The 24,322-nt window shown below is 44.4% G+C and overlaps 1 protein-coding gene and 1 long non-coding RNA gene across 3 annotated transcripts in view; one reads left to right on the top strand and one right to left on the bottom strand.

Annotated features, from left to right (window-relative positions):
• Nucleotides 1-10,225, bottom strand: part of LOC146865999 (tight junction protein 2-like) — a 225,339-nt gene extending 215,114 nt beyond the window's left edge. The window contains exon 1 of one of the 2 annotated variants that reach the window (XM_085632984.1): nucleotides 9,639-10,225. In XM_085632984.1, the coding sequence (XP_085489110.1) occupies nucleotides 9,639-9,662 (24 nt within the window). In that variant the 5' untranslated portion in view covers nucleotides 9,663-10,225. The remainder of the gene's footprint in view (nucleotides 1-9,638) is intronic. The other variant, XM_085632986.1, reaches the window with a different exon arrangement.
• LOC146865998 (uncharacterized) overlaps nucleotides 9,854-24,322 on the top strand; it is a 50,287-nt gene continuing 35,818 nt past the window's right edge. Inside the window, exons 1-2 of the long non-coding RNA XR_014970366.1 lie at nucleotides 9,854-9,983; nucleotides 12,335-12,405. This is a non-coding gene — a long non-coding RNA (uncharacterized LOC146865998). The remainder of the gene's footprint in view (nucleotides 9,984-12,334; nucleotides 12,406-24,322) is intronic.

Below are 24,322 nucleotides of genomic sequence, written 5' to 3'. Positions count from 1 at the left end.
CTTAAAGTGGTCGTAATGTTAACACATGTTGCCACTACTTTACAGTGATAACATATACTAGTAGCTCAGCAGTACTTTCCTTGAGCAGAAGTAGCTCTCAACACAGAAAAGGTTGGAGACCCCTGCTTTGGCATTATCCTATTCAAGGCTACTCAATTTACTAACCCAGGAGGGCATTATGTACGAGTTGGACTTGCTGGCATTCAAACATGTGACCTGCAGATCACTCAATGTCAAGCTTTTTATTCAAAGTAATTTTCCAGAACGCTTTGATCGTAACCAAGCGCTCTATAAAATTCCCTTATTATTATAGAACAAAAAGGTGCAAAGGTAAAAAAATCCTGGTCTACAAGAACATCGGATTTCCAAATCAGGGACGGAATAGAACTCAGCAGCACATTTTCAACAGTTACATTTCAGGGTAGGTCATCGAGCTTCTATATCTTGCTTTACTAAGAGATTTTAAATTAGATTAAGTGTAGTGGAGTAGCATGCAGCAACCAGTAATCACGTTATCCCTTCGCGAAAAAAAACACCCATCACTTGACAGCACAATAAGCTTTTATGAATAAAGACTCTCTTCAAGCCACGTTTGCTGGGTCCCAGTGCTAGAGTAAAGGATGTGTTCCATCGTTCTCCCTCAGCCACTTGTAGAACTTTAAAGGTAACATACAAACTGAAATACCCTAGAGCTACAGAATAGTTCTAAAAAGCTCATTCCCATGGTGCATAGTACCCGACAACAAAAGGAATCCCCGGGTTCTCTGGCAATATGAAAACCCAGATCACTTACAGAATGAGCTCAGGACAGCATCATTGCCACATGAGAAGCAAATAATTTCCCACAACAGTCAATAATTTCACTAGTTAGCACCTTCCTGATAAAGGCAGGGTCACAAATCCACTATCCAAAGAGTTTTTTCATCCAAGCGAGACGTCCTCCAATCAGAAAAACATCAGGGTAATGGTATGGGGGAGACAGTCCTGGCCCGGACAGAGATACTTTGCATTTACAAAAGGTAATCATAGATGACAACCGCGCAGGAGCATCAAGGGATACGTATCGAGTCTTGGTTGGCCTCACCCCTGGCAGGAAGGGACCCCTAGAGCTCAGTACCACTTCTGGAAAGAAAGTTCACCCACACTAGTATGGCACACTCCGTACACTGAAAAGTTGTGTCGAACCAGTCAGTGTTATGAGGCTATAGCAGCTCCCTTTCTTCTAAGTGTCAGCGCCATCAACATGATTAGACCTGCACCACAAAGGTGTCCCATGCCTACAATCAAGATTAAGGTATTCAGTGCGAGACTGTAGTGCAGATAAAAATGATTGTTATTACCAACAACACTGTATTAATATGTTGTGGACATTGATGAAATTATGGTTACATTTAAAAGCTGCTTAATTTATGAAAAGGGCGATGTTCAATAAGGCAAAAAGCAGAAAGAGTTCTTCGTCCTGACACAAGAAAAAGAACATCTTAGGCAATATTCCAGGACGGCTGCACAGTGCATTTGTCACTGAAGGAGGACCGGGAAGCGGAGTCAAATTACAGCAGAAACCTCTCTCTCCGCTAGCCATTCCAAGAAAATAGTTACTTTCAACAAACACAAAACATTTTCCTGTATGTGTTTTGATACTTTCTATCATAGCAAATAAAAATAAGGCTCCCAAGGGACACTAAACCTGTAAATGTATACTTTATGAAAAGGCAAATGAAAGGAGTGTTGTCAAGTAGTTGCAATTCCAACAACGCATCTGATCAATCCTAATAAACAAAGAAAGGAGGATAAAGACCCGCATGCAAGAGCGTACCACTTACAGGGAAGATGTACAAATCGATTACAAGACCAGACACACTCCACTGGCAATTACGAGTCTCCCATGCTCTTCCAAGTACATCTGAGTTATTGAAAAGCTACTTTCAAGGGGGCACGGTGGGAGAAATCATATGTATCCAAATCATACACCAGTCATTGTCTTGGTGTTAATGGGGAGGATACTGCTAGCAAGTGAGTACCAACTATCCCATTGCATTTGTGTGGTTTATATTTTTATTTATTTTTAATTACTCACCAGAAATCGAGTGCTCACCACCAGGGCTTGCATTTCAGCTCAGCTCCTCTGGGACTCGTCTGGTTGGTAAGCCACTGGATGCACCTGCATGCTTTGGAGTGGTACTTAAACTGGTCTACTACAAGCGGCATTTCAATACACCCAAACCTACCTGCTACTACGTGCCGAAGACGGGCAACAACTGAAAACAGGTTCTGGTTGCACCAACATGGGTGGCAAACACTCCTACTTGTGAGTAATACAACAAACACAGCAAAGTACATTAATGTCATAGGGGAAATGGTACAGACCATCTGGCAGTGTGCGCCCTCCACTTTGACTATCCTCATGTTCCTTATTAGCTCCATAATATGACAGTCTTTGCTGTCCTATTTCCAAGGGTACCCCTCAAATGCCACCCATTGGCATCAGAGCCGAAGATCACCAGTCATACATATTTCACTCTATCCTGATGTCCTATGCATAGGGCTGGAATCATTAACTCGTTGAGTGCTCACAACGAGCTCAGCTCATCATGAGTCACAGTGGAGCTGTGCTCATGACGAGCTGAGCTCGTCATAACTGCCACGGTCCACTCACGCGCGATTAATTCCTTGCCTGTGCGGGAGAATTAATCAGTGGGCGGGGTCGTGACGAGCTCAGATCGTCATGAGCACAGCTCCACTGTGAGTCATGACGAGCTGAGCTCGACACGAGCGCAGCGGCGCCGCAGCCCACACCGCGGGGGAATTACCCCCGCAGGGAAGGGGTTAAAGATCAAGAGGAAGAAAGAGTAATAGATCTGGGAAGACAAAGTGGGGAACATTTTAGAGCCACTACAATGAGTTACCTGCTCTCTAAATAATTGACGATACTTGGACTAGTCCCTAAATGGGTATGCTGATGAGGCAGGGACTCACAGGACAGTCATAGCACCTACAGTAAAGTCCAAGTTAGTTTAAGTACAATCTGGAAGGGCTAAAAAAATACTCTGCAAGTCAAAAGCACAGAGAGGCCCAAGCACACTCTCCTCTATGACAGGGCACCGGGATCTGAGGGAGAGACAAGTATGAATACACTGTGTGAATGTGCTATGTGGAGTGACTTCCATAAGGCCAAGAGATTGAGAAAGAATGTTTCACCATTCCTTAAAAGAAATCCCCTTAGATAATATGGACAGTACATGGCCATTGTATTTTCCCTGTGGCAGGGTTCATGCTACTAAATGAATGATAGTCTATGGCCTACGCCTCTCTAGGAAGGCATTTGTCTTAGGAATAACGTGGAAGCACTGTGTATAAAATGCAACTTTATTTTCTACAAAAAGATATCAGAGGTTGAACAAGTCATAATATACAAAACTTTAAGGTTTCCACCACCAAGATAACCAAAGGTCCTCCCGCATAGATTTGCAGATTGCACCACCACTGGTTCTGCCTACTGAGATAGGGAACTATACACTCCTCTGTGGTGGTGTTTCCACCAAGGAGTGCCAGGAGGTACCAAGTGGTACAAAAAGCTACTTGTCCATCTGGCCTCAGCCCAGGGCATTAAGAGGGTAGGTCCTGACTGATCTCAGGCCCAGCAGTAATTAAAACACTTTGAAACAGGTCCCTATATTCATTTTCCTGAACTTAATAGACAAAAACAGTGATCAATTTCTCAACAATGGCTGTGTAAACACCCATGAGGCATGTTAGCTATGCAGTCCCTTTTTATATTTCACATTTTATTTCATTGTGCATCATGTTTTTATTTCATCAGGCAACACAGGATTGTGGTGTAGTGCATAATGTGAAATGAGTTGCCTCCGGGTGAAGCCAGGTTGTGGGTGGGTGTTTCTAACAACCACGATTTAGAGCTCTGGGGCTGAGAAAGATGGTATTGCCAGTTTCTCACAGAGCCTGTCGGTGGGTCATAAAGATGGACAAACTACAAGCACACCCAATCATTGGCTTCAGAGTGATGGGCTCACGTGCCAAGTATCATTGTGGGAAAGTGTGTGAAGAAAGTTTAGAGCTGTCAAAATGAGGACAGCACTAAAGGAAAAGAAAAGGCAGTACTTGCAGTTGACTGGGTGAGTTGTGCGTGTGGCGGATGGTGAAGTGGAGGAGATGAGAATTACAGGTGGGTAGCTTAATCAGCGAGATTCAGGAAGTGGGAATCTCACATTTCCCAGCTACAAAAAGATGAGCAAAGATTAGGATGGACAGTTTCCGTGAGGAACAGGGTTAGTACTGATTTGCATTAGATAGGCCTCTGTCCAGAGTGGCACAATGGGTGAAAAACGGTGTGTTGGAATGGAGCCCCAAGCGATTGCCACTGGTCTACTATTCGAAGCATTCACCCCATCACCTTTTGGGTGTTTAATTGCCAGTAGGATGCCGGGAATCCTGAATCAGGCCCAGCTTTCCAAACCTACTACTGCCAAATGTATATGAATTCTAATAATCAGTAAATTTTCACCCATTCAAGGAGTACTTCTATGGATGCAGAAGTAATATTTTTCTAATAATTCAGTCACTATATCAGGGCTCGACAAGACCGCTCGCATTTGCGAGGTAATTTTATGAGGTCGAGCTATTTAAGGTCCTACTCGCCCTTTCTGGTGAGTAGGAAAACATACTAACTTTTTGTCCTCCATCTTTGAAAACGGAGCAAATGTGACAAGATAACAAGATTTAAAGGCCTTTTTATTGCTCACAAAGCAAATGAGCAATAAAGATGCCTTTAAATCTTGTTATCTTGTCACTTTTGCTCTGCTTTCAGAGACGGAGGTCAAGTAGGTTACTGTTAGGTCGAGGAGATTTTTCAAGGTACTAGACCTGCAGGACTAGTACCATTTTTCAAGCCCTGTAATATGGTCCTGAATCAAAGAGCAACTTGCACTTTAGAGTAAATTAACTACTTGTTGGCTACTCACAAAATCAGGGTGTACATTTACTCTAAATGGGGGGGGGGGGGGGGGGCTATTCACAATCTGCATTTTGTAGTGCGTTTTGTAGTACTACAAAGCTAGTGCAAAACGTGATTCACAAACCGTACTTCTAAAATATTACTGCAAAAAAATTTTAAAAAATAAAAGCACACACCACAGTTACATGTTTGAACTAAATTTACACTCTGATTTTGTGACCAGTCAAAAAGTAGTAAACTTACTCAAAGGTGTAAATTATACAAATCTATAAGTTACCTTTCTGAATCAGTATTTATTAATTTCCACATGCCACCAACTGGTTAGAAGTAGCCATTATAGGATAGAAATAGTTAATATATGTGCATACTACAGCTGAGTCTATCGAAATCTATGGACACAGGATTGGAACAATAAGTGATTTAACTCATACAATCCCCTCGTCTTATTTTTTACCCCTTATAGAAATCTTTGGAATCTCGAGAATACTTGTGTACCGAGATCTAACCAAATACATCAGCCAATGAAGTATGGATATTTAGGACGGATATGTTCTTAAAAGAATAGAGTATTTCCTTACCCCTGAGACAAGCTTTTGGACGGGATTGTTCCCTATTTTCAGTAAGTGGAACCTATAGACTATGTTGTTCTTTGGGGCTGGGGGTTGGTCCATATGATATTTATGTTTGGACTTCTCTTACAGTTTTAGCCGGTCCCACCTTTCCTATACTATGAGCGCACTTTAAAACGGACACACAGGATGGCAGGTATATATAACAAGACAGACATTAGGGCATTTTATCCTCCTTTAGTAGGCTCTAAGGTGAGGCTATAATTATATCTGATTCTATTTTTTCAGATTAAGAGGTGTGTTCCCTTATATATCCTATGAACTTACCGCACTCCCGTTAAAGAGAAGTAAGGGAAGGAATCCTCTAGTACCTACCGCTTGGATGTACTGGCTAGAATAGAAGGTAATATCCCTCACTTAATAGAAACCTAGCTGTTCTATTCAAATAAGAAGAGCGCATGGATGATGTGTGGTGAATAAGCTATGTTAAAGATTGGGAGTACATGTGTGGTTGTGGTTGATGAATCACCAGGAGAACTACACTTCTCTTTCCTATAATGGATTCTGCTGCCCCTGTTAGAGTTTGGAAACTGGTATAGGGATTTTTATTAAATTGTGGACACCCATATAAGGTTTTTATAAAATTGTTGACACCCATGTATGGCGTGTATAGATGTAAATCACAATTGTACAAATTGTATATTAGAGATGGGTATATTAAATGTATGTCTTTTTTGATTTTTAATGCCAACTTTTATGATTTGTCTAGATTCTTTATATTGTGGGAGACCATAATTAACTGTCCTGAAGAAGGTGGTCTTCTATTTTCTGTTTTCCACCGAAACGCGTCGACGCAACTTTAAAGTAAAGGAGACTATAGATCGGAATGACATCTGTTCTCCGGAAAATGCAAACACTAAGTATCTAGTGTAATGAGAATAGTTGATCTAGATCATTTGTCTTCCTTTGTTTTTTGATTAGAAAGCATCTTTCTTACTTGTGTTCTCCCAGTGTTTACAAATGACTCTTTGGATGAAATTGGTTTAATGTATTTTTACTGTATGTTTTTTATTGTAATTTCTTTATTTTCTAACTGTCCAACAACTATAACATTGGGCGCAGATTTTACTGTCTTGTGATTGCTATAAAGAAATGTTTTATTATGTCATTGTTTCTAATAAAATATAGAAATTTTTAATTACGAGTCCACATGTGGTTAAGACAAGGGTGCTTGTTCTGGTGAGTGAATGGTTTGGTGTGGGTAAGAATCTTTTAGTTCACCTGATGATGTGCCAAATAGGGGAATTCTTCTCTTGACCTTTCTGAATCAGGCCACACATATAGTTACGTTTCCACTTCAAAAAATATGAATCTTTTAAAAGCTCTCAATGAAATGAGAACGAGAAAAACTGCACTCTTCTTCGTCTCCGCTATGAGAACCCTAGTTGGTAGAGTTGTCAAATCGGTGCATGTAGGCAGAGCGCCATGTTTCCAGTTCTCACCTTTAACAAATCATTTTATCAAATGACTGATGGCCACGTGTACAAAGCCCGGGCTGCAAATAGGAGGCGGGCTCATCAACAACTTAATAGGGGGAGCAGAGTCACCGCTAGGGTCTTCTTGGCTCTACGACTGTGCACGAGCCAAGCCATTAAAATGTTTGGCATGTATATTGTTCAACAAATATAATGTAAAAATATGATACAGTATCTTCAAAAACAATTTTTTTAATCTAAGATGCAAAAGCGTTTGACCTTTGTACATCAGTTTATATCTAGGAATAGAGTCATTTATTAAAAGTGATAGTTTTTAACCATAAACTTAGAAACATTAATGGCTCACCTTTCAACAACAATGCCATTAGTGAACTAAGAGGCAAGTCACTATATAGTGTCATGTAAACCTTAAACATGACCTAGATTCCTACTGTACATGGAGCAACACTGTAGTCTATTAAATCAATCATAACAGTTGTTGCACAGCACACATTGTGAACTCGTATTTAAATGAGCTCTCATATGTGATAATAAAGCAACCAGATGCTCTGTGAAATATGTTCCATAGGATCACACAATTTGGGCAAGCGGGGAAGCCTGTATTGAGTCCAGGTTATCTGATTTCACATTTTGAAATTCAGCCATCAGATGTATATTTCTGTGTCTCTCTCTGTTTTACATCAAAGGTCACAGTTTTGTCTTTAATTATTGGCACGCAATGCGACTAACTGACAGACTTAGCAGGCCAGACTCAGAGCCCCCTGGCCCAACTACCACGCCAAGAATGCGTTTATTTGGGAGTGTCTCACTCCATATACCCCCTCCTGAAGAAACACCCCTGAGGAATTACATGCCGGAGAGAGTGAAGAGTGGGTGTTGAAGAGGAAAAAGATCAGGTGTGTGATTATGCCTATGGACGATTTCAGCAAATATAGGGAGAAAGAGGGCATGAGTGTCTAAAGAGTGAAAGGCTTTAGCAGAAGAGGGGTGAAGGGGGCTCAGGGGTGAATGAGGCACTCTGAAGATCATTACCTCTTCCACAGATCTTAGTAACAGTTAATTCAGACACAGAATTGCAACATTTTCATCTCTAATCATTCTCAACAAAATTATTTTGTTACGTATTTGATTCTAGTAAGAAACTTTGGCTAGGCAAAGAGGTCTGTCTGGCTTGTGTTAGGCACATGTTTGTGATATGTCCAGAGGCACCCAAACAAACACTGTTCAGGTAGTATAGTGTGTGAAACACAGAATATGAATGTACATGTTTTTTTGCCATGCCCTTAAGTACATAGATCACACTTCTTAGAAATGATTTCTAGTTTACACTTTATTGGCCAGCCCCTTCTAGAGACACCCCACTTTTTCAAACCACCTAAAGCCATGCCTGCTCTCTCAAGGCGTTCCCAATCCCAGCCTGAGGATGCAGTCATGTTAGAGGCCCAGGCACGGTATCACTTGAGAGCTGTTCCCAAAAACAGCTGGGCAGGCTAAAAAGTAGGTAAACATTGCAGGAAGACTTGTCCCACCCTCTGGACAGCTCCCCGATACAATCGTCTTATATTTTAAAGAAGTTGGGCTTCAATGTATTTTCCCAGGAAGTCTGTTCTCTACCTCTACTGGGAAAAACCAAGGGATCTCATAAGCGGCCACAAGAAAGTAAATGTCCTGGGTTTCTAACTATTCAAATCATCCATTTGGGCTGCAGAGGCCCCCACGCACTCGTGGGCACTGGACTGTTATGCCATACCACCAGCTGCACTATTTTGTGTCCCTCTACAAGGTCCAGGGTTTTAGATTTTAAGCCGAGCAGAGCATGCAACACTCCCACTCAGGCCAATTACCAGCAGGGAAGGATCACTGACAAGTGTAAACAACAAAACCGTTCAAAGCATGCCAGGACAGTGATAGAAAACTGCTTTGGTGCGCATGAAATTCTTTCTACCCCACTGCAATAACAAGCAGCGCGCGTGCTCCGCTAACCATTCATAGAATCAAAAACTAAGCACGGCAACGCCAGGCTACAAAAATATATTTACATATCAAACACGCAAAAAGTAGTTCAACACTTTTAAGTTTCCAGCTGCCAACTGATTGATCCAACTTAAAAGTCCAAGCTCAAGCTAAACATAAGTCTTTCAGTTGCTGCCCCCACAAACCACTGCAGTCAACCTCCCAGTATTGATCCCAAACAGTAATTCACTGCAGTCTTCTGAAGGTGCGCAAAAGTACAGTCGCACAACCCCCCCACCCCCTCCCCAACCTATACAATTACAAGTTTGATAAAAAAGAACGAGTGAAAATGTTTAATTTCCAAATGTTCCCTAAACGATTCAACAAAGTGCCTTTCCACGGAACACTTCATGTGTCGTTTATTAGCAACGCTTCAAGGCATGCTACAGAAAAACATTGCATAAAAATACGCGCAAAGGTCAACCAAAGTCGCGCTGAAAAGGGTAACAATTTCAATGTGCAGCCAGACACGTTTTGCAGCACGCGAGAGCAGGTTACAGCGTGGCCACAGAAGTAAGTTATACATTAATATCAAAACCAAAAACATCAAGCCGTATAAACGAGGGGAGGGTTGTTGGTGCCACTCACCTGGTTTTGCACTCTTAGAGCCATTTTGAGACTCCGGCAGCAGTGTTAGGTTCACGGGCAGTGAACAGCACGGCGGCGGTACTTCCTGCCCCCTCTCCGGTAGCTCCAGCCCTCGATGGCAGACACCTGGGATCCGCACCGGTGCCCCGCCTAGCGCCTGACAAACTTCCGAAAGGGCGGGTCTCTTCTTTCTTCACACGGCCACGCCAAGTGGGCTAACAGGCGCGAGCGCTTCGATGTCACAAGCAGAAGAAGTAATGCTAAAGAGAGCTGCGTCTCACAGCGCGAACCCCGGAGCTGCCAGCGCAGCCAATAACATTTGACGTGACACACCTTGCCCACAAGGTAATTTGAGCTCGGTCGAGTCAGTGAGTTTGGAGCTGGATTTTTTCATTAAAAGAAAAAAAAAACTACTGGTTATTTTTCAGACCAGAAACCCGTATTGCCCTTTACCTGTATTTAACAGCTACTAAATTGCATAAATTAGGTATTTTGGCTAAAGCATTCGACAGAAAAAAAAACGGATTCACAAATCCGCAAAACATGTCTCTGCTTGCGTTCGGAGCTCCCTCCCTGCACTTCCGGGTGTGCAGGTGGAATGCACAGACAGCCTCCCCCGCCCTCTGCCTTTATTTACAGTACAGTCAAGGTTCTTAGTCACAACACTGACTGTTACCAGCTCTAAAGGTCGAATGGGAATTAAGTTTCCTCGCCATTATCACTGCTGGCATCGACTGTAGTGATGACAAAAAACACTGGGATCTGAAGCAAACGTCAGAAATTAATTGAGGAAAGCAAGATCAAAGTACAGCCTGCAATTGGATCAGCGAGGCGCATTCCTAAAACCAATGTGCTAGGTCTTTCTGGGATGCAGGAATGTAGTGTAAAAGTTTGCTTTTCACGTCTTTAATTGTATTTTGTATTTATATATCGCTTGCTACCCCGGACCAGGCACTGAAGTGATTTTTGGCAAGTAGCACCCTCTTTAGAACCCAAAAAGGATTAGCGGTGAATTATTAGTATAGGGATATATGAGTTAATTTGAATGGTGGACGTGCGAATCTGTTATCTGGCTTGAATAGGATAATGGAGGGATAGAAGAGGGAAGAGTCTAGAAAGTATTATTTGGAAGATCATTGCAGTAAGATAAGGTTTGGGATGAGTAAAAGGAGAGATGGAGGAGGGATGAATCTCTAGAAAGAGATTAGGGAGAACATAGCAGTAAAATGAGGTTTGGGAACAAGAGATGGAGGAGGGAAGAATCTCTACCAAGGGATTAGGGAGATCCTAGTAATAAAATAAGGTTTGTAATGAGTCAAAGGAGGGATACGTGAGGAAAGAATTTAGAAAGGGTTGTTTGGGAGATCATAGTAGTAAAATGAGATTTGGGTGAGCCGAGGAGGGATAGAGGAAGGAAGAGTATAAAAAGGGTTACTCTGGCGATGACAGTAGCAAAATTAGTTTTGGTTATGCGCCAAAGAGTGGAGGCAGACAATACATCGAGAGAGGCATAGGGTAAGATAGAGTAGCTCACTGGAGAGAGTCAAAGGTGTTTTTATTTTTTCTTCTTCGACAGTAGGAGTAAAGTAATGAATATATAGATACATAACCACATAGAAGGAGCATATATGTATAAGGAAGGTAATATGTAGAGATTTAAAGTTGTATTGTAAAAACTCGAACTTTCAGGAGTTGCTGTACTCAAAGCTAAATTATTAGTGCATTTTATAGCTGTTTTTAGTTTTATCTTTTCCTTAATAATTTAATAGTTAAACACCTGTAGATAAAATAGCTATGTTTATATTTATATAATGTGATAGATAAATAAAACCGAGACCTATAAACATCCAATCAAGCAACTTATATAAAACCATGCAGTGACCTATAAACACCTAAAGCACATAATATATATGCATATAAATTAACCATAAGTAATATATACAATTTGTTAAGCAGACCTAAAGACTATATATTGTATAACCATAGCTATTATACATATTTGTTCAAAGAAATACACATCTGGATACAATGCATATAGTCAAATTATAAAGGTTTACAAACACAGGGATATGCTGTACATTGGTGTTTGAGTATGGTGGTCACTTTGAGTAGTCTTCAGAAGATAAAATAGTTACCCGTGGATCGTATGTTTGAGGGTAACGAATTCCATAGTTTGGCTGCTTGTACAGAGAAAGATGTACCACCGATGGTTTTTTCCTTGTATGCTGGGGTTTTGAGGCGAGGCGCCAATCTTGAGCGGATGTTTCTTTGATGAATGTATTTGGTGATTTTATTTCTGATGAAAAGCGGTCCTGTTCCATGTTTTGCTCTGCGAGTGATACAAAGCAGCTTGAAGATGGATCTTCTGGCAACCGGTAATCAATGTAGGGCCCTCCAGGCAGGGGAGATGTAAGCTTTTGACTTTAAATGTAGGAGTAGTCTGGCAGCAGAGTTCTGAATACTTTGTAGTCTTTTCATAGTTGATAAAGATGATCCGTGGTAGAGGCCATTGGTATACTCCAGTTTAGACAATACAAGAGAGCTAGTAGCCTGGACCTTGTGTGGAAGTTCAAGGCGGAGAATGATATGTTGCAGAGATTTCATGGTTATGAAGCTTGATCTTCCTAATTTGTCTGATTTGGCATTCCCCGATAACTTGGAGTCCATGGTAATTCAAAGGTTTCTTCCTTCCCTAGATACTTTAGAAGGTGGTCCCAGATCGTCAGGTCAGGTGCAGAGTGGATCATCATTTTTCCAATCGCCACATGTGAGTATTTCAGTTTTGGAAGCATTCAATTTGAGATGGTTCTATGTCATCCAATGATCAACGGCTCCGAGGCAACTGAAAATGTGTAAGTTTCCAATGTCTTTGGGGCTTTCCACTTTAAGAAGTATTTGTGTTTCATCTGCATAATTATAGCATGTGAGCTGAAATTCATTGATCATTGCTGGTAATGACTTAATGTAGATGTTGAAAAGCATGTGCGAGATGATAAAGCGCTTCTTTTGTGAAGTACGGTTTGGATGAGAAAGGGGAAGTATGGATGACATTTGTTCTGTTTTGAAGGTAGGATGTGATCCAGTAGAGAGCGGTCCTCGAAGGCAGCTGAGAGTTCCAACAGAAGTAGTGCAGCAACCCCGTTCCGGTCTACTGAGTTTTTAAGGTTATTCGAGATGGCGATGAGAACAGATTCTGTGCCACTTCCTGGGCAGCATCCTGTTTGGGAGTCTGAAAGTATGGAGTTATCTTCACTGAATTGTTACATCTGGGCAAATGCTGCACTTTCTATCAGTTTGCGCAGGAAAGGTCGATTTGTAATTGGTCTATAATTGTTGGGTCATGCGGGTCCAGGTTTGTTTTCTTTAATAATGGGCTTATGTATGCCTTTTTTAAGTCTTCTGGAAATATTCCTGTTGTTAAAGAATTTTTGATGATTCTTCTTACTGTTGTGGCAGCAGAGGTAGTTAAAAGAATGTTCTTGAATATTTGTGGTTTGCAAGGGTCAGAAGGGCCGCTGGCAGGCCTGCTTGCTTTGGCCAGATCCATAAATTCACTTTGTGATATTTGTTTGAAGACATGCAGAGCCTGGGTTTGCCTCCTCTTGGAGGGGTCGTTTGGAAATGGGTTGATGCTGGTTGTTTCCCTTTGTTTTAAATAGGAGTCCAACTTGTCTGCTTTGGTTGTGTAATGATTTGCCAGTTTGTCAGTGAATTCTTGAGTTATAGAATGAGTTCCTTCTGTGCATGTAGGTTTACAAAATTCGGTGAAAATTTTATAAAGTTCTTTATTTGCACGTTTGGTGTTTTGAATTCTATCTGAATAGTACCTTTTTCTGAGCTATTTTGATTGTTGACATGTATATTCTGTTAAGTTTACGTAGGTGAAGTTTCAGTTGTCCGCTGTTTGTTTTGAGCCAGGTGTGTTGCAGCTTTCTAATTTGTTATTTTATCTTTTTTAGTTCTGTATTTCTCCAAGGTGTTTGTTTTCTTTTGTCCTGTTTTGTTGTTCTTAGTGGTATTAGGATATCAAAATATTTCTGTAGCCACTCAAAGTTTTTGAATAGAATTTATTGTGTCTAGATCTGTGTTGGATGTTAAGTGTGTTTCTAATTGTGTTTCTAAGTATTCAATATTTAGTTTGTTCCATGGTTGATAGCTGGATGCATGTAAGTTGCTTTTAGGTGTGGTGATTTGTGGTATTTTATGTTGGAAAGCTACCAAATGATGGTGTGACTTCGTGACTGGAGTAATCCTTTAAAAGGTAACTAGTTCTGAATTTGCAAAAATGACATCTAGGATGTGTCCAGTGATGTGTGTGGGTTTGTGTGCTCTGATGTAGGTTCATTGTGACTAGGCCTGTGATGATAGTTTTTAAATGGGGCATAGTGGGTTTGTCAAACCAAATGTTTAGGTCACCAAGAATGCAAAGGTTGGAGTGTAATGTTATAAGGTTTTAAATTGTGTCTAGAAACGTGTCTGGGAATGTTGCATTACTACGTGGTGGTCTGTAAACGAGAAATAAGTTTCAGGAGGAAGTTGGTGCAAGGTTGCATCTGGTGATGACCAGATACAACCTTGTATGGAAAAGTTGCCCGCTTTGGTGAGATTTATTGTTTGCTTGAATCTAACAGCTTGTCCACTTCCTCTTTTGCATATATGATATTGTGTGAGAGTTTGATAGACTGGAGGAGCGGCTTCTACCAACCATGATTCACTTATGAAGAGCAAGTCTGGTTGTGTGTCAGTTAGTAGGTTGCAGATGTGGTGCTTTTGTTTAGAGAGTGATCGAATATTTATTAGTAGGCAGTTTAGAGATTGTGTTTTGGTGATGGTGAGACTTTGTTTCCTAGAAGAGTGAGCAGTATTTTTTTGAACTTGTAATAGGTGAGTCATTCCTGCTGGAATTAACTTTATGAGGATAGCAATAGTGTTGTTTTTTCTATTTCGTATTACTCGTCCAGCAGGCTTAGAAGGCATTTTCTTCGGTCTGTGTGTGCAAGTGGTGGAGGTGTTGGTTGAGAGCGACTTTGTGAGCTGTATTGTATTTGTAGAGTAGCCTCATTGTGTAATAGACATGGATATGCTAAGTTCTGAAGAGTGGCATGTTGTTTATTTTGTTTGTGCCTGTTTAGGTTGGATGGTATATGGGTTGGGGTGGTGGTGGAGCATGTGGGACATGTTTTAGGGCTTTAAATTGTACAATGGATGAGAGGCAGGTGAATGTGTATTATTTGAATAAACATGAGGGTGGGAGTGGTTGTATGGTTCTATTTTGTGACAGAATGCATTAGGAAAATGTGTGTGTGTGAGATTTTGATTTGCTGGTGTGTGTGTTATGCTTTGTTTTTGTGGAATAGTGAGAGGAAATATTGACGTAGTAGTTTTCTGAGAAGGGTTTGAATGCAAAGTACTGTTAGCAAGTGGAAGTTGAATGGTAAAGTGGCTGATGAGTGTTGTAGAAGAGTGTATGTGGTATGTAAGAGGGGATGGAAAGAGTTATGAGTGTTTGTGTAAGATTTGATCGCCAGAAGAGGAAATGTGTGGTGGAGTAGAGAGTAAGGATTGTTAAAAAGAGGAGGAGGTTGTTGGTGGATAATATGATGGAGGGTTGAGTATAGGTTTGGTGGTGACAGAAACGGGTCTGTTAGGGGCAAGAGCTGGTGTTTTGTATGAACAGGGAGTGTGTCTGGACGGATTAAAGCTATGTATAATGTTTCTTTGTGTTGTGCTGGGGATGTGTGGATTTGTTAGTCCTATAGGACAGAGTGGTGTTTTGTGTGAGAGTGGAGGTGAAGGTGAAGGTGTCCGTATGTTGTAATTGGAGTAGAAGGGTGTATAGGTGTGGTTTGTGTTTTTTTTAGTGGTTGCTGAGACATTGAAATGTGGTTATGGTTTGTTTGAAGTAGATGAGTTGAGTGCAATTGTTGTGAGTTTGTTAAGATGTTTGAGGGTATTGATGCGTTAAGGTGGTTACTGGTAAATGGTGAAAAGGGCAGAATTTCTGGCCCTAGGCCCAGCCTGTCTCGAGCAGGACCAGAAATTACCCTTGTCCTCTCCACTCTTAGCCTCGACCCCTGGCTTAGACGCCCTAAGATTAGATAGCCATAGGTCAGGTGACCTTTGGCAATGGGAACCCTAGCCCTAACCCCTAGAACCAATGGGAGGCCTCGCCCTATCAACCTATCACAGCCCTAGCCCTATTAGCCAATCAAAACTCAAACCTAAGTCCAATAGAAACCCTAGAACTAGGAACCAATCAGAGCACAGATGCAACAACCAGTAAGAAACGTATATAAGTGGCATTAGACCTTAAACACAAGCTGGTGGGAAGGTAGCCGCTCCTGAAGTCAGAAGCTCTTTGGATACAGACGGGCTCAATCCACACTTTGTAGTTCCCGTTCAACCCTGCAGGTAAGGCCACTTAAAAATACTGCTATTCGCACACTTCAACAAATCACTTTTTCTAGCAAAAAACGAGTGGTACGTAAACTTTTCAAACACAGTTTAAACCATAAAACAGATTAAGCAGTCTCTTAAACACACTGTGGTTAGACTCTGAATGCCATCAAATTAACAGAATTAACAAAATGCAAGTGATTAAAAGGCCCAGCAGTTGGAAAACTAACTATGCTGAAAATTGAGATTTCATCTGAGACAATGGGATCATAGCCTGAATGTCCTGGAGTCTCTAAGGGTGGGGAGCGGCCTTCAAAGCAACCATACCTAGAATCATCCCAAAGAAAAGCGATATCTGTGTGGGTTGGAGGTGTGATTGTCACCTAGTAATTAAGATCCACAGATTAAACAGTAGTGACACCGCACTCAGCAAATGGTCTGACACAGCAGTGGCGAGCCCGTCGTCAGTTGATAGTCATTGAGGTACAGGAATACATGTATCCACAACCAGGGAAGATGAACTGCGACCACCAAGGTGACATTGATAAAGATCTGAGGAGTGTGAGAAGTTGGCCTGGCATATGCTGTTCCTAGTTATAGGGACACCTTGCACCAGTCCAATTCGACTCCTATCGATGGTAGGTTTAAGACAACCTTTAAAGAAAGCTATCCTAGTGGTAGCTATGGAGAGCAGCCTTCAGGCTAAGTCTTGAAGGAGTGTTAAGCTTATTGTTTTACCATAATAACCTCTTGAATAACCAAATGAAAGAGTAGCCCACACAGGTATATATATAAAATATATGTATTTATTCTAGATAGAATCCCACAGTCACTTTATGTGGCTAGTGGCAAAGTTACACGTCAAACAAGCATTTATAAACACAATAAATAGCACAGAAATCAATGGGCCCCAGGGGGGGACCAAACCATATACTAAAATAGTGGTATAAGAACCACGACAATTCTACAGGCAATGCCTAGGGCATTCAGGATCGCTGGCCCCTTAAGAATCCACCCACAGTTAAGAGGAAGGGGACCCACGGGGGGCGTGTGCAGTGCGAGAAGTTGCTATCGGGATCGCAATGTTAGCCTATGGAGAATGTCGCGGTTGAATAATTAAGGTTTAAGGACACTTCTAACAACAGTACAAAGTTAAGGCTTGAGACTTAAGGCTTTGGAGAGCCCACCACCACGGAAGTACCGAAGTACCACTGTTACCTGCCCCAGGGAAGCCGGGTGCATAGGTCGATTCTGGTGTCGGGTCGCGGGCTGATTTTCTATGGAAAAGGAGTCCAAACTGCTGCTAGCTGGAAGTGTCGTTGAAGTCGTGAAGATTAAAGTTGAAGAAAAGACAAAGATGAACCTGAAAGCAGAGGGGACAGAGTCTGGGTCACAGCACAGTGACCAGGGAGCTCACAGGAAGGAGCTCGTGCATGTCGGGTGCTTCAGGTGTGGAAGGTACAGCTGGGCTCTGCAGTCACGGGCTCCGGGAGGCTTCAAGGAAGGCCAGCTTCTGGAGGGCGACTGTCCCACGTCGGCTGAGGGTCGCTGCGGTGTTAGTGTCCCAATTGGATCCACTAAGCATTGGCAACCGCAACCCACGCAAGATGAACAAAGCAGCTGCTGGTGCAGACCCACGTGGTCTGAGGGTGCTCTCCTTTGCAGGGAACGTAGAGCAGGCCTGGAGCAACCAGGGGAACTCTTAGAAAAGAAGATTGTCCTCCGTCAGGGCCCACAAGTCGAGAGACAAGGGACCGCGGAAGGCAGCAAAATGGAGTGCGTAAAAGGGCTCCCACGGGCCACCGGAGCGGGCCAGGGAGCTGAGAGTCGGCACAAATGCTGCTTGATGGTTGGCTCAAGAATGGGCCAAAGCACAACTTCCCCACTGGTCGGGGTCGTGTGCTGGATAAGAGGTGGCCGGTGTCTCGGGGTATGCGGGGATCTCGACACCCACGTGGTCCAGGGTGCTCAGACTTGCTGGGCACACTCACAGGACGCTGGGATGCACTGGAGACCCGCCTCGAGGTTGCTGGAAGGCGTCGAAGGTCGTGAGAGCAACGAAGTTCCAACCGGGTATCTTGTAGTTTTTTAGGTGCCTGCCAAGCAGGGGGATAACTCCTTTATCCCAAGGGAGATTTCTTCAGTCAGCTGGGCAGCAGCTCGTCGAAGGTCAGTTCTGTGAAGTCCTGTACGAATCTAAGGCTCTAGGGCAAAGTTATTCCCATATATCCCCAAGATTAGGGGATGGTCCAAAATAGAGCCTACCAATCAGAGTAGAGGCGGGAAAGGGTGGCTACACCCACTCCCCTTTGTGTGTTTCCCGCCTGGGCGAGGGGCAGGATGCCCCTGAACCGGTTCCAGGCGGTGTATGCAGAATTGGGGCTCTGCAGCTGCCTACGTGCAACTCTGAAAGGACATTTGGTGCACCCACCCTGTTCCAATCCACATATCCTATCTGGGGAGGTGCTGGCACCTCCCTGCCACAGGAGCCCTATTGTCCAGATGGCGAGGCTGGGGTTTTCCCCAGCAACAGCCAGCCAGAGTCGTGTAGGTGGCGAACAGTAGCCATTTTGTGGTACATGTGCACTTTTAAATTGGTTTCCAAATTCTACCGCTTTTCCCATATCACCCTCCTAGCAAGGGGGAATCGTGCCCCCATGCCCATGGCTGGACTGGGGGTATGATTCCTTCATGTTTGACACCAAACACGATATGGTTCTGTGTAGCCACTCCTAAGTTACAGCGATGACGCAATAACTTATAATGCGGTTAAGAGTATATGGTATGGCTACACTACAAACAACCCAGTAACGTTTTTACGAAGGTTGCAGAGAGGTCCTACTCACGTAGGGGTCCCCCCTCACACATACCTCAGCACCCAGCCCTGTAGGATTACCAGGGCCTGCCATAGGGGTGACCTATGAGAGTACATGTGTTGTATGGTATGGGACATAGGGTACCTACATCCCTGTAAGGGGTGCTAGCACCACCTTACCCAGGCTACAGTAGTGGCCTGGTGGTGTCAGTTTGGGTGGCTGTCCCAGGGTGGCACAATAAGTGCTGCAGCCCTGGTAGGCCTACTGGGGGACCCATGCCCTGGGTACCTAGGGTACCATCTACAAGGGACTGGTAGGGCATGCCCAGCATCCAATTATGTTTGTACCTAGAGTACTCACAACAGTTTTAGGGAGAAAGCAGATAGGCTGGGGTCCTGGATAGCAGGATCCCAGCCAGACTAGTCAAAAACCACTTAAATACCAGGCAAAAAGTTGGGGGCAACCATTAGTCAGATTCCACTCTCCTACATAACCCCCCCCCCCCCCAAACGAAAGGAGATAAGGCTAACCTTGTCCAGATAAGCCTTTATTTCCTGAGTGGCCATATAAGGAAGAACCTGTACTAACATGGTTGCTCCCTGTGTCATGGTCCACTTGGGAAATCCTACCCCAAGGGGTTCTAGAGTTTCTCCAAAGTCTAGGGAAATTACCTGTATTGGTTTTTGGGTCAGAGGTGGGCTGGTGGGGTGTCTGAGTCTGGAAGTGAGACCCTACTTGGGTTGGTCTCAACCTCCTCAGATCACTGGCCACTATGGAAGCCTTTCTGCCCATGACTGTGTCATATCTGGCCCTAAGGGTCAACCTCTGGCTGCCTACAGCTGGGGGTTGGATCCCTTTGGCTGGAATAGTGGAGGGCACTGGAAGGTTTGGGGCAGCTAGGCCCCAGGTTTCCCTGTGCTCAACAACATCCATTTGAGGGGTGCCTATACCTAGGGGTAAGGGGGATCCCTCAGTTTGTAGAGGAATATTCACCTGGCTGAAACTACTCTGCTGGGTGTCCCTAATCTGTTGATGAGGGGGTTCCTCTGGGCAGGGGCCCAATAAGGGTCCACTGACCTCCCTGACCTCTGCAGCCCTGGGCTGACTGAGGCAGGGTAGAGAGGGGCAGGATACCTGCTCCAGACTGGGTACCACCTTGGAAGGATCCCCTGCCATCAGAGAGGTGGGCAGGTCAGGCCTGTCCACTTCTGGGGCAGTTACTTCACAAGGGGCAGGATCAGTTCCCTGAGAAACTTGACCCTTACCTGTAGTCTGGTGGGGGGAGGACTGTTCCTCTTCCCCTATGCTCTCTGTTTGGGTAGAGTGATCCATAGTTTCAGGCTTCACTCTTTCTATTTTCTCCTGGGGTGGAGGTGAGGCCCCCAGGGTCTCATCCACTCTCTCAGGGATTCCTACCATTTTCAAATGGGCCTTGTGGTCAACCTCAGCCCAGGCTGAGATTTCTAGATCATTCCCCAGTAGACAATCTACAGGCAAGTTTGGGGATACTGCCACTCTCTTGGGGCCAGTGACCCCTCCCCAGCTGAGATTTATCACTGCCATGGGATGATCTGTCCTGATTCCATCTATGTTGGTCACCTGGTAGCTAAACCCAGGTAAAAGCTGGTCTAGGGGCACTAGCCTCTTGGTCACCATGGTGACACTGGCCCCTGTGTCCTTATAGGCCACAGCCTTCTGACCATTGATTATTGGTTCTTGTCTGTACCTGCCCAGAATACTGGGGCTCATGGTAAAGTTGGCAAACCCCATGCCACCATCACAGACCATAGTTGCTAAAGCAGGGGACCTGGCTAGGCCAGAGTCCACTGGTGTCCCCAACGAGAACCCAACTAAGTTTTTGGGTGCACTCCCACCACCTGGGGGATTACTACTAGTAGTAACAGGAGGTGTTGGAGCAGGTTTTGGAGGAACATTCTCTTTATTGCCATTCTTTGGACAGCTGGAGTCTGTTTTCCAGTGGCCAGGTTTCTTACACACATGGCAATATGGTTTCTTGTTATTAGAGGAAGTATTTTGGGACCCACCCCCAGCACTGGGTTGTTGGGGCCCTTCAGAGGACTTTTCTTGTTTATCATCCCCACCTTTCTCTTTGGGCTTAGTGGAATCCTTCTTCTGGTCACCAACTTGGTTCTTAGGCCTAATCCTGGTTCTGACCCATTTGTCTGCCTTCTTTCCCAATTCTTGGGGAGAGGTCAGATCAGAGTCCACCAGGTGCTGGTGTAAAAGTTGGTTCTGACAATTATTAAGAATCTGCTCCCTCATTATGAGATTATACAATCCTTGATAATCATTAACTTTACTGCCATTTAACCAACCTTCCAGTGCCTTGGTTGCACAATCCACAAAGTCTACCCAATCTTGATTCTGTGCTTTCTGGGTGTCTCTGAACTTAAGTCTGTATTGATCAGTGGTTAAGCCAAACCCATCTATTAAAGCAGCTTTCAAGATATAATAATCATCAGCATCCTCTTCTCTTACAGAGAGGAGCTTGTCTCTACCTTTATCTGAAAAGGAGAGCCACAGGATTGCTGCCCACTGCTCTACAGGGACCCTCTGTACTCTACAGGCCCTTTCAAGAGCAGATATCCATTTGTGGATATCATCCCCATTCTGATAGGGGGGCACAATCTTGTGGAGGTTCCTATTGTCAGGGACTCTCTCTCTAACTCTAGGGGTTTCATCACTGCCACCAGGGATCTCTAGACCACATTTCTTTGAAGCTTTCTGAAGCTCCAGGGTTTCCCTGTCCAATGCTAACTGTTCTCTTTTAAGCTCAAGCTTAGCCTGCTCAAATTTGATCAGTCTGCATTTCCTCTCATGAGAGGTTTCTCTTCTCTGAGAAGAGGCAGAGGACCCTTTGGATCTCCTAGAATGGTTGGATCACACTGAGGGGGATCTGTTCCTTCTTGGATCCACCACTCTCCTTTTAAGGGTGGAGGGAGTGCCTCTTGGGCCATCACCTCCATGCTGTGAGTGGTCTGTTTCTTCCAGGTCAGGATTTTCATCCTCTTCCTGTTCCCCATCAGATTCCACTATGGGAGTGTCCTCTTCTGAGGGGTGCCCACCCACTCTGTCCGTCCCTCTGGATCCTATGGACTCCATAAAGTCTGCTATGAGCAGGATCTCCTTGAGACGTTTTGTGTTGGCACCTCTTTCTGTCTTCAGTCTCCTAAGGGTGCACATTTCCCTGAGCTCTGCAAAGGTGAAATTATCATACTTATCTATAGGGACCCTCTGGGGTCCTTCCATAGCCTTAGTGCTACCTGAAGACATGTTTAGTGCAGTGATGTATCTACCTACACTAAGTGTGGCCTACTGAACCCTCTCTTGAGTTGTAGTCAAGGTGTGCTAAACCCTCTACACACAACTCCAAGTTCAGTAGAACTTATTGTATTCTAGCTTGAATTTATATGTACCTTTGGTACCTTGTGGCTTTCACTTTAGAAATTCAATTTGTTATCTGGTAAAACAATGGCAAGCTTGAATCCCACCGCTGCACACCAATGTGAGAAGTTGGCCTGGCATATGCTGTTCCTAGTTATAAGGACACCTTGCACCAGTCCAATTCGACTCCTATCGATGGTAGGTTTAAGACAACCTTTAAAGAAAGCTATCCTAGTGGTAGCTGTGGAGAGCAGCCTTCAGGCTAAGTCTTGAAGGAGTGTTAAGCTTATTGTTTTACCATAATAACCTCTTGAATAACCAAATGAAAGAGTAGCCCACACAGGTATATATATAAAATATATGTATTTATTCTAGACAGAATCCCACAGTCACTTTATGTGGCTAGTGGCAAAGTTACACGTCAAACAAGCATTTATAAACACAATAAATAGCACAGAAATCAATGGGCCCCAGGGGGGGACCAAACCATATACTAAAATAGTGGTATAAGAACCACGACAATTCTACAGGCAATACCTAGGGCATTCAGGATCGCTGGCCCCTTAAAAATCCACCCACAGTTAAGAGGAAGGGGACCCACGGGGGGCGTGTGCAGTGCGAGAAGTTGCTATCGGGATCGCAATGTTAGCCTATGGAGAATGTCGCGGTTGAATAATTAAGGTTTAAGGACACTTCTAACAACAGTACAAAGTTAAGGCTTGAGACTTAAGGCTTTGGAGAGCCCACCACCACGGAAGTACCGAAGTACCACTGTTACCTGCCCTAGGGAAGCCGGGTGCATAGGTCGATTCTGGTGTCGGGTCGCGGGCTGATTTTCTATGGAAAAGGAGTCCAAACTGCTGCTAGCTGGAAGTGTCGTTGAAGTCGTGAAGATTAAAGTTGAAGAAAAGACAAAGATGAACCTGAAAGCAGAGGGGACAGAGTCTGGGTCACAGCACAGTGACCAGGGAGCTCACAGGAAGGAGCTCGTGGATGTCGGGTGCTTCAGGTGTGGAAGGTACAGCTGGGCTCTGCAGTCACGGGCTCCGGGAGGCTTCAAGGAAGGACAGCTTCTGGAGGGCGACTGTCCCACGTCGGCTGAGGGTCGCTGCGGTGTTAGTGTCCCAATTGGATCCACTAAGCATTGGCAACCGCAACCCACGCAAGATGAACAAAGCAGCTGCTGGTGCAGACCCACGTGGTCTGAGGGTGCTCTCCTTTGCAGGGAGCGTAGAGCAGGCCTGGAGCAACCAGGGGAACTCTTAGAAAAGAAGATTGTCCTCCGTCAGGGCCCACAAGTCGAGAGACAAGGGACCGCGGAAGGCAGCAAAATGGAGTGCGTAAAAGGGCTCCCACGGGCCACCGGAGCGGGCCAGGGAGCTGAGAGTCGGCACAAATGCTGCTTGATGGTTGGCTCAAGAATGGGCCAAAGCACAACTTCCCCACTGGTCGGGGTCGTGTGCTGGACAAGAGGTGGCCGGTGTCTCGGGGTATGCGGGGATCTCGACACCCACGTGGTCCAGGGTGCTCAGACTTGCTGGGCACACTCACAGGACGCTGGGATGCACTGGAGACCCGCCTCGAGGTTGCTGGAAGGCGTCGAAGGTCGTGAGAGCAACGAAGTTCCAACCGGGTATCTTGTAGTTTTTTAGGTGCCTGCCAAGCAGGGGGATAACTCCTTTATCCCAAGGGAGATTTCTTCAGTCAGCTGGGCAGCAGCTCGTCGAAGGTCAGTTCTGTGAAGTCCTGTACGAATCTAAGGCTCTAGGGCAAAGTTATTCCCATATATCCCCAAGATTAGGGGATGGTCCAAAATAGAGCCTACCAATCAGAGTAGAGGCGGGAAAGGGTGGCTACACCCACTCCCCTTTGTGTGTTTCCCGCCTGGGCGAGGGGCAGGATGCCCCTGAACCGGTTCCAGGCGGTGTATGCAGAATTGGGGCTCTGCAGCTGCCTACGTGCAACTCTGAAAGGACATTTGGTGCACCCACCCTGTTCCAATCCACATATCCTGTCTGGGGAGGTGCTGGCACCTCCCTGCCACAGGAGCCCTATTGTCCAGATGGC

This window comes from Triturus cristatus, chromosome 2_1 (assembly GCF_964204655.1).
Source record: "Triturus cristatus chromosome 2_1, aTriCri1.1, whole genome shotgun sequence".
Lineage (NCBI taxonomy): Eukaryota > Metazoa > Chordata > Amphibia > Caudata > Salamandridae > Triturus > Triturus cristatus.
Note: the sequence above shows the minus strand (reverse complement) of the source record. Positions and strands in the feature narration are given on the sequence as shown.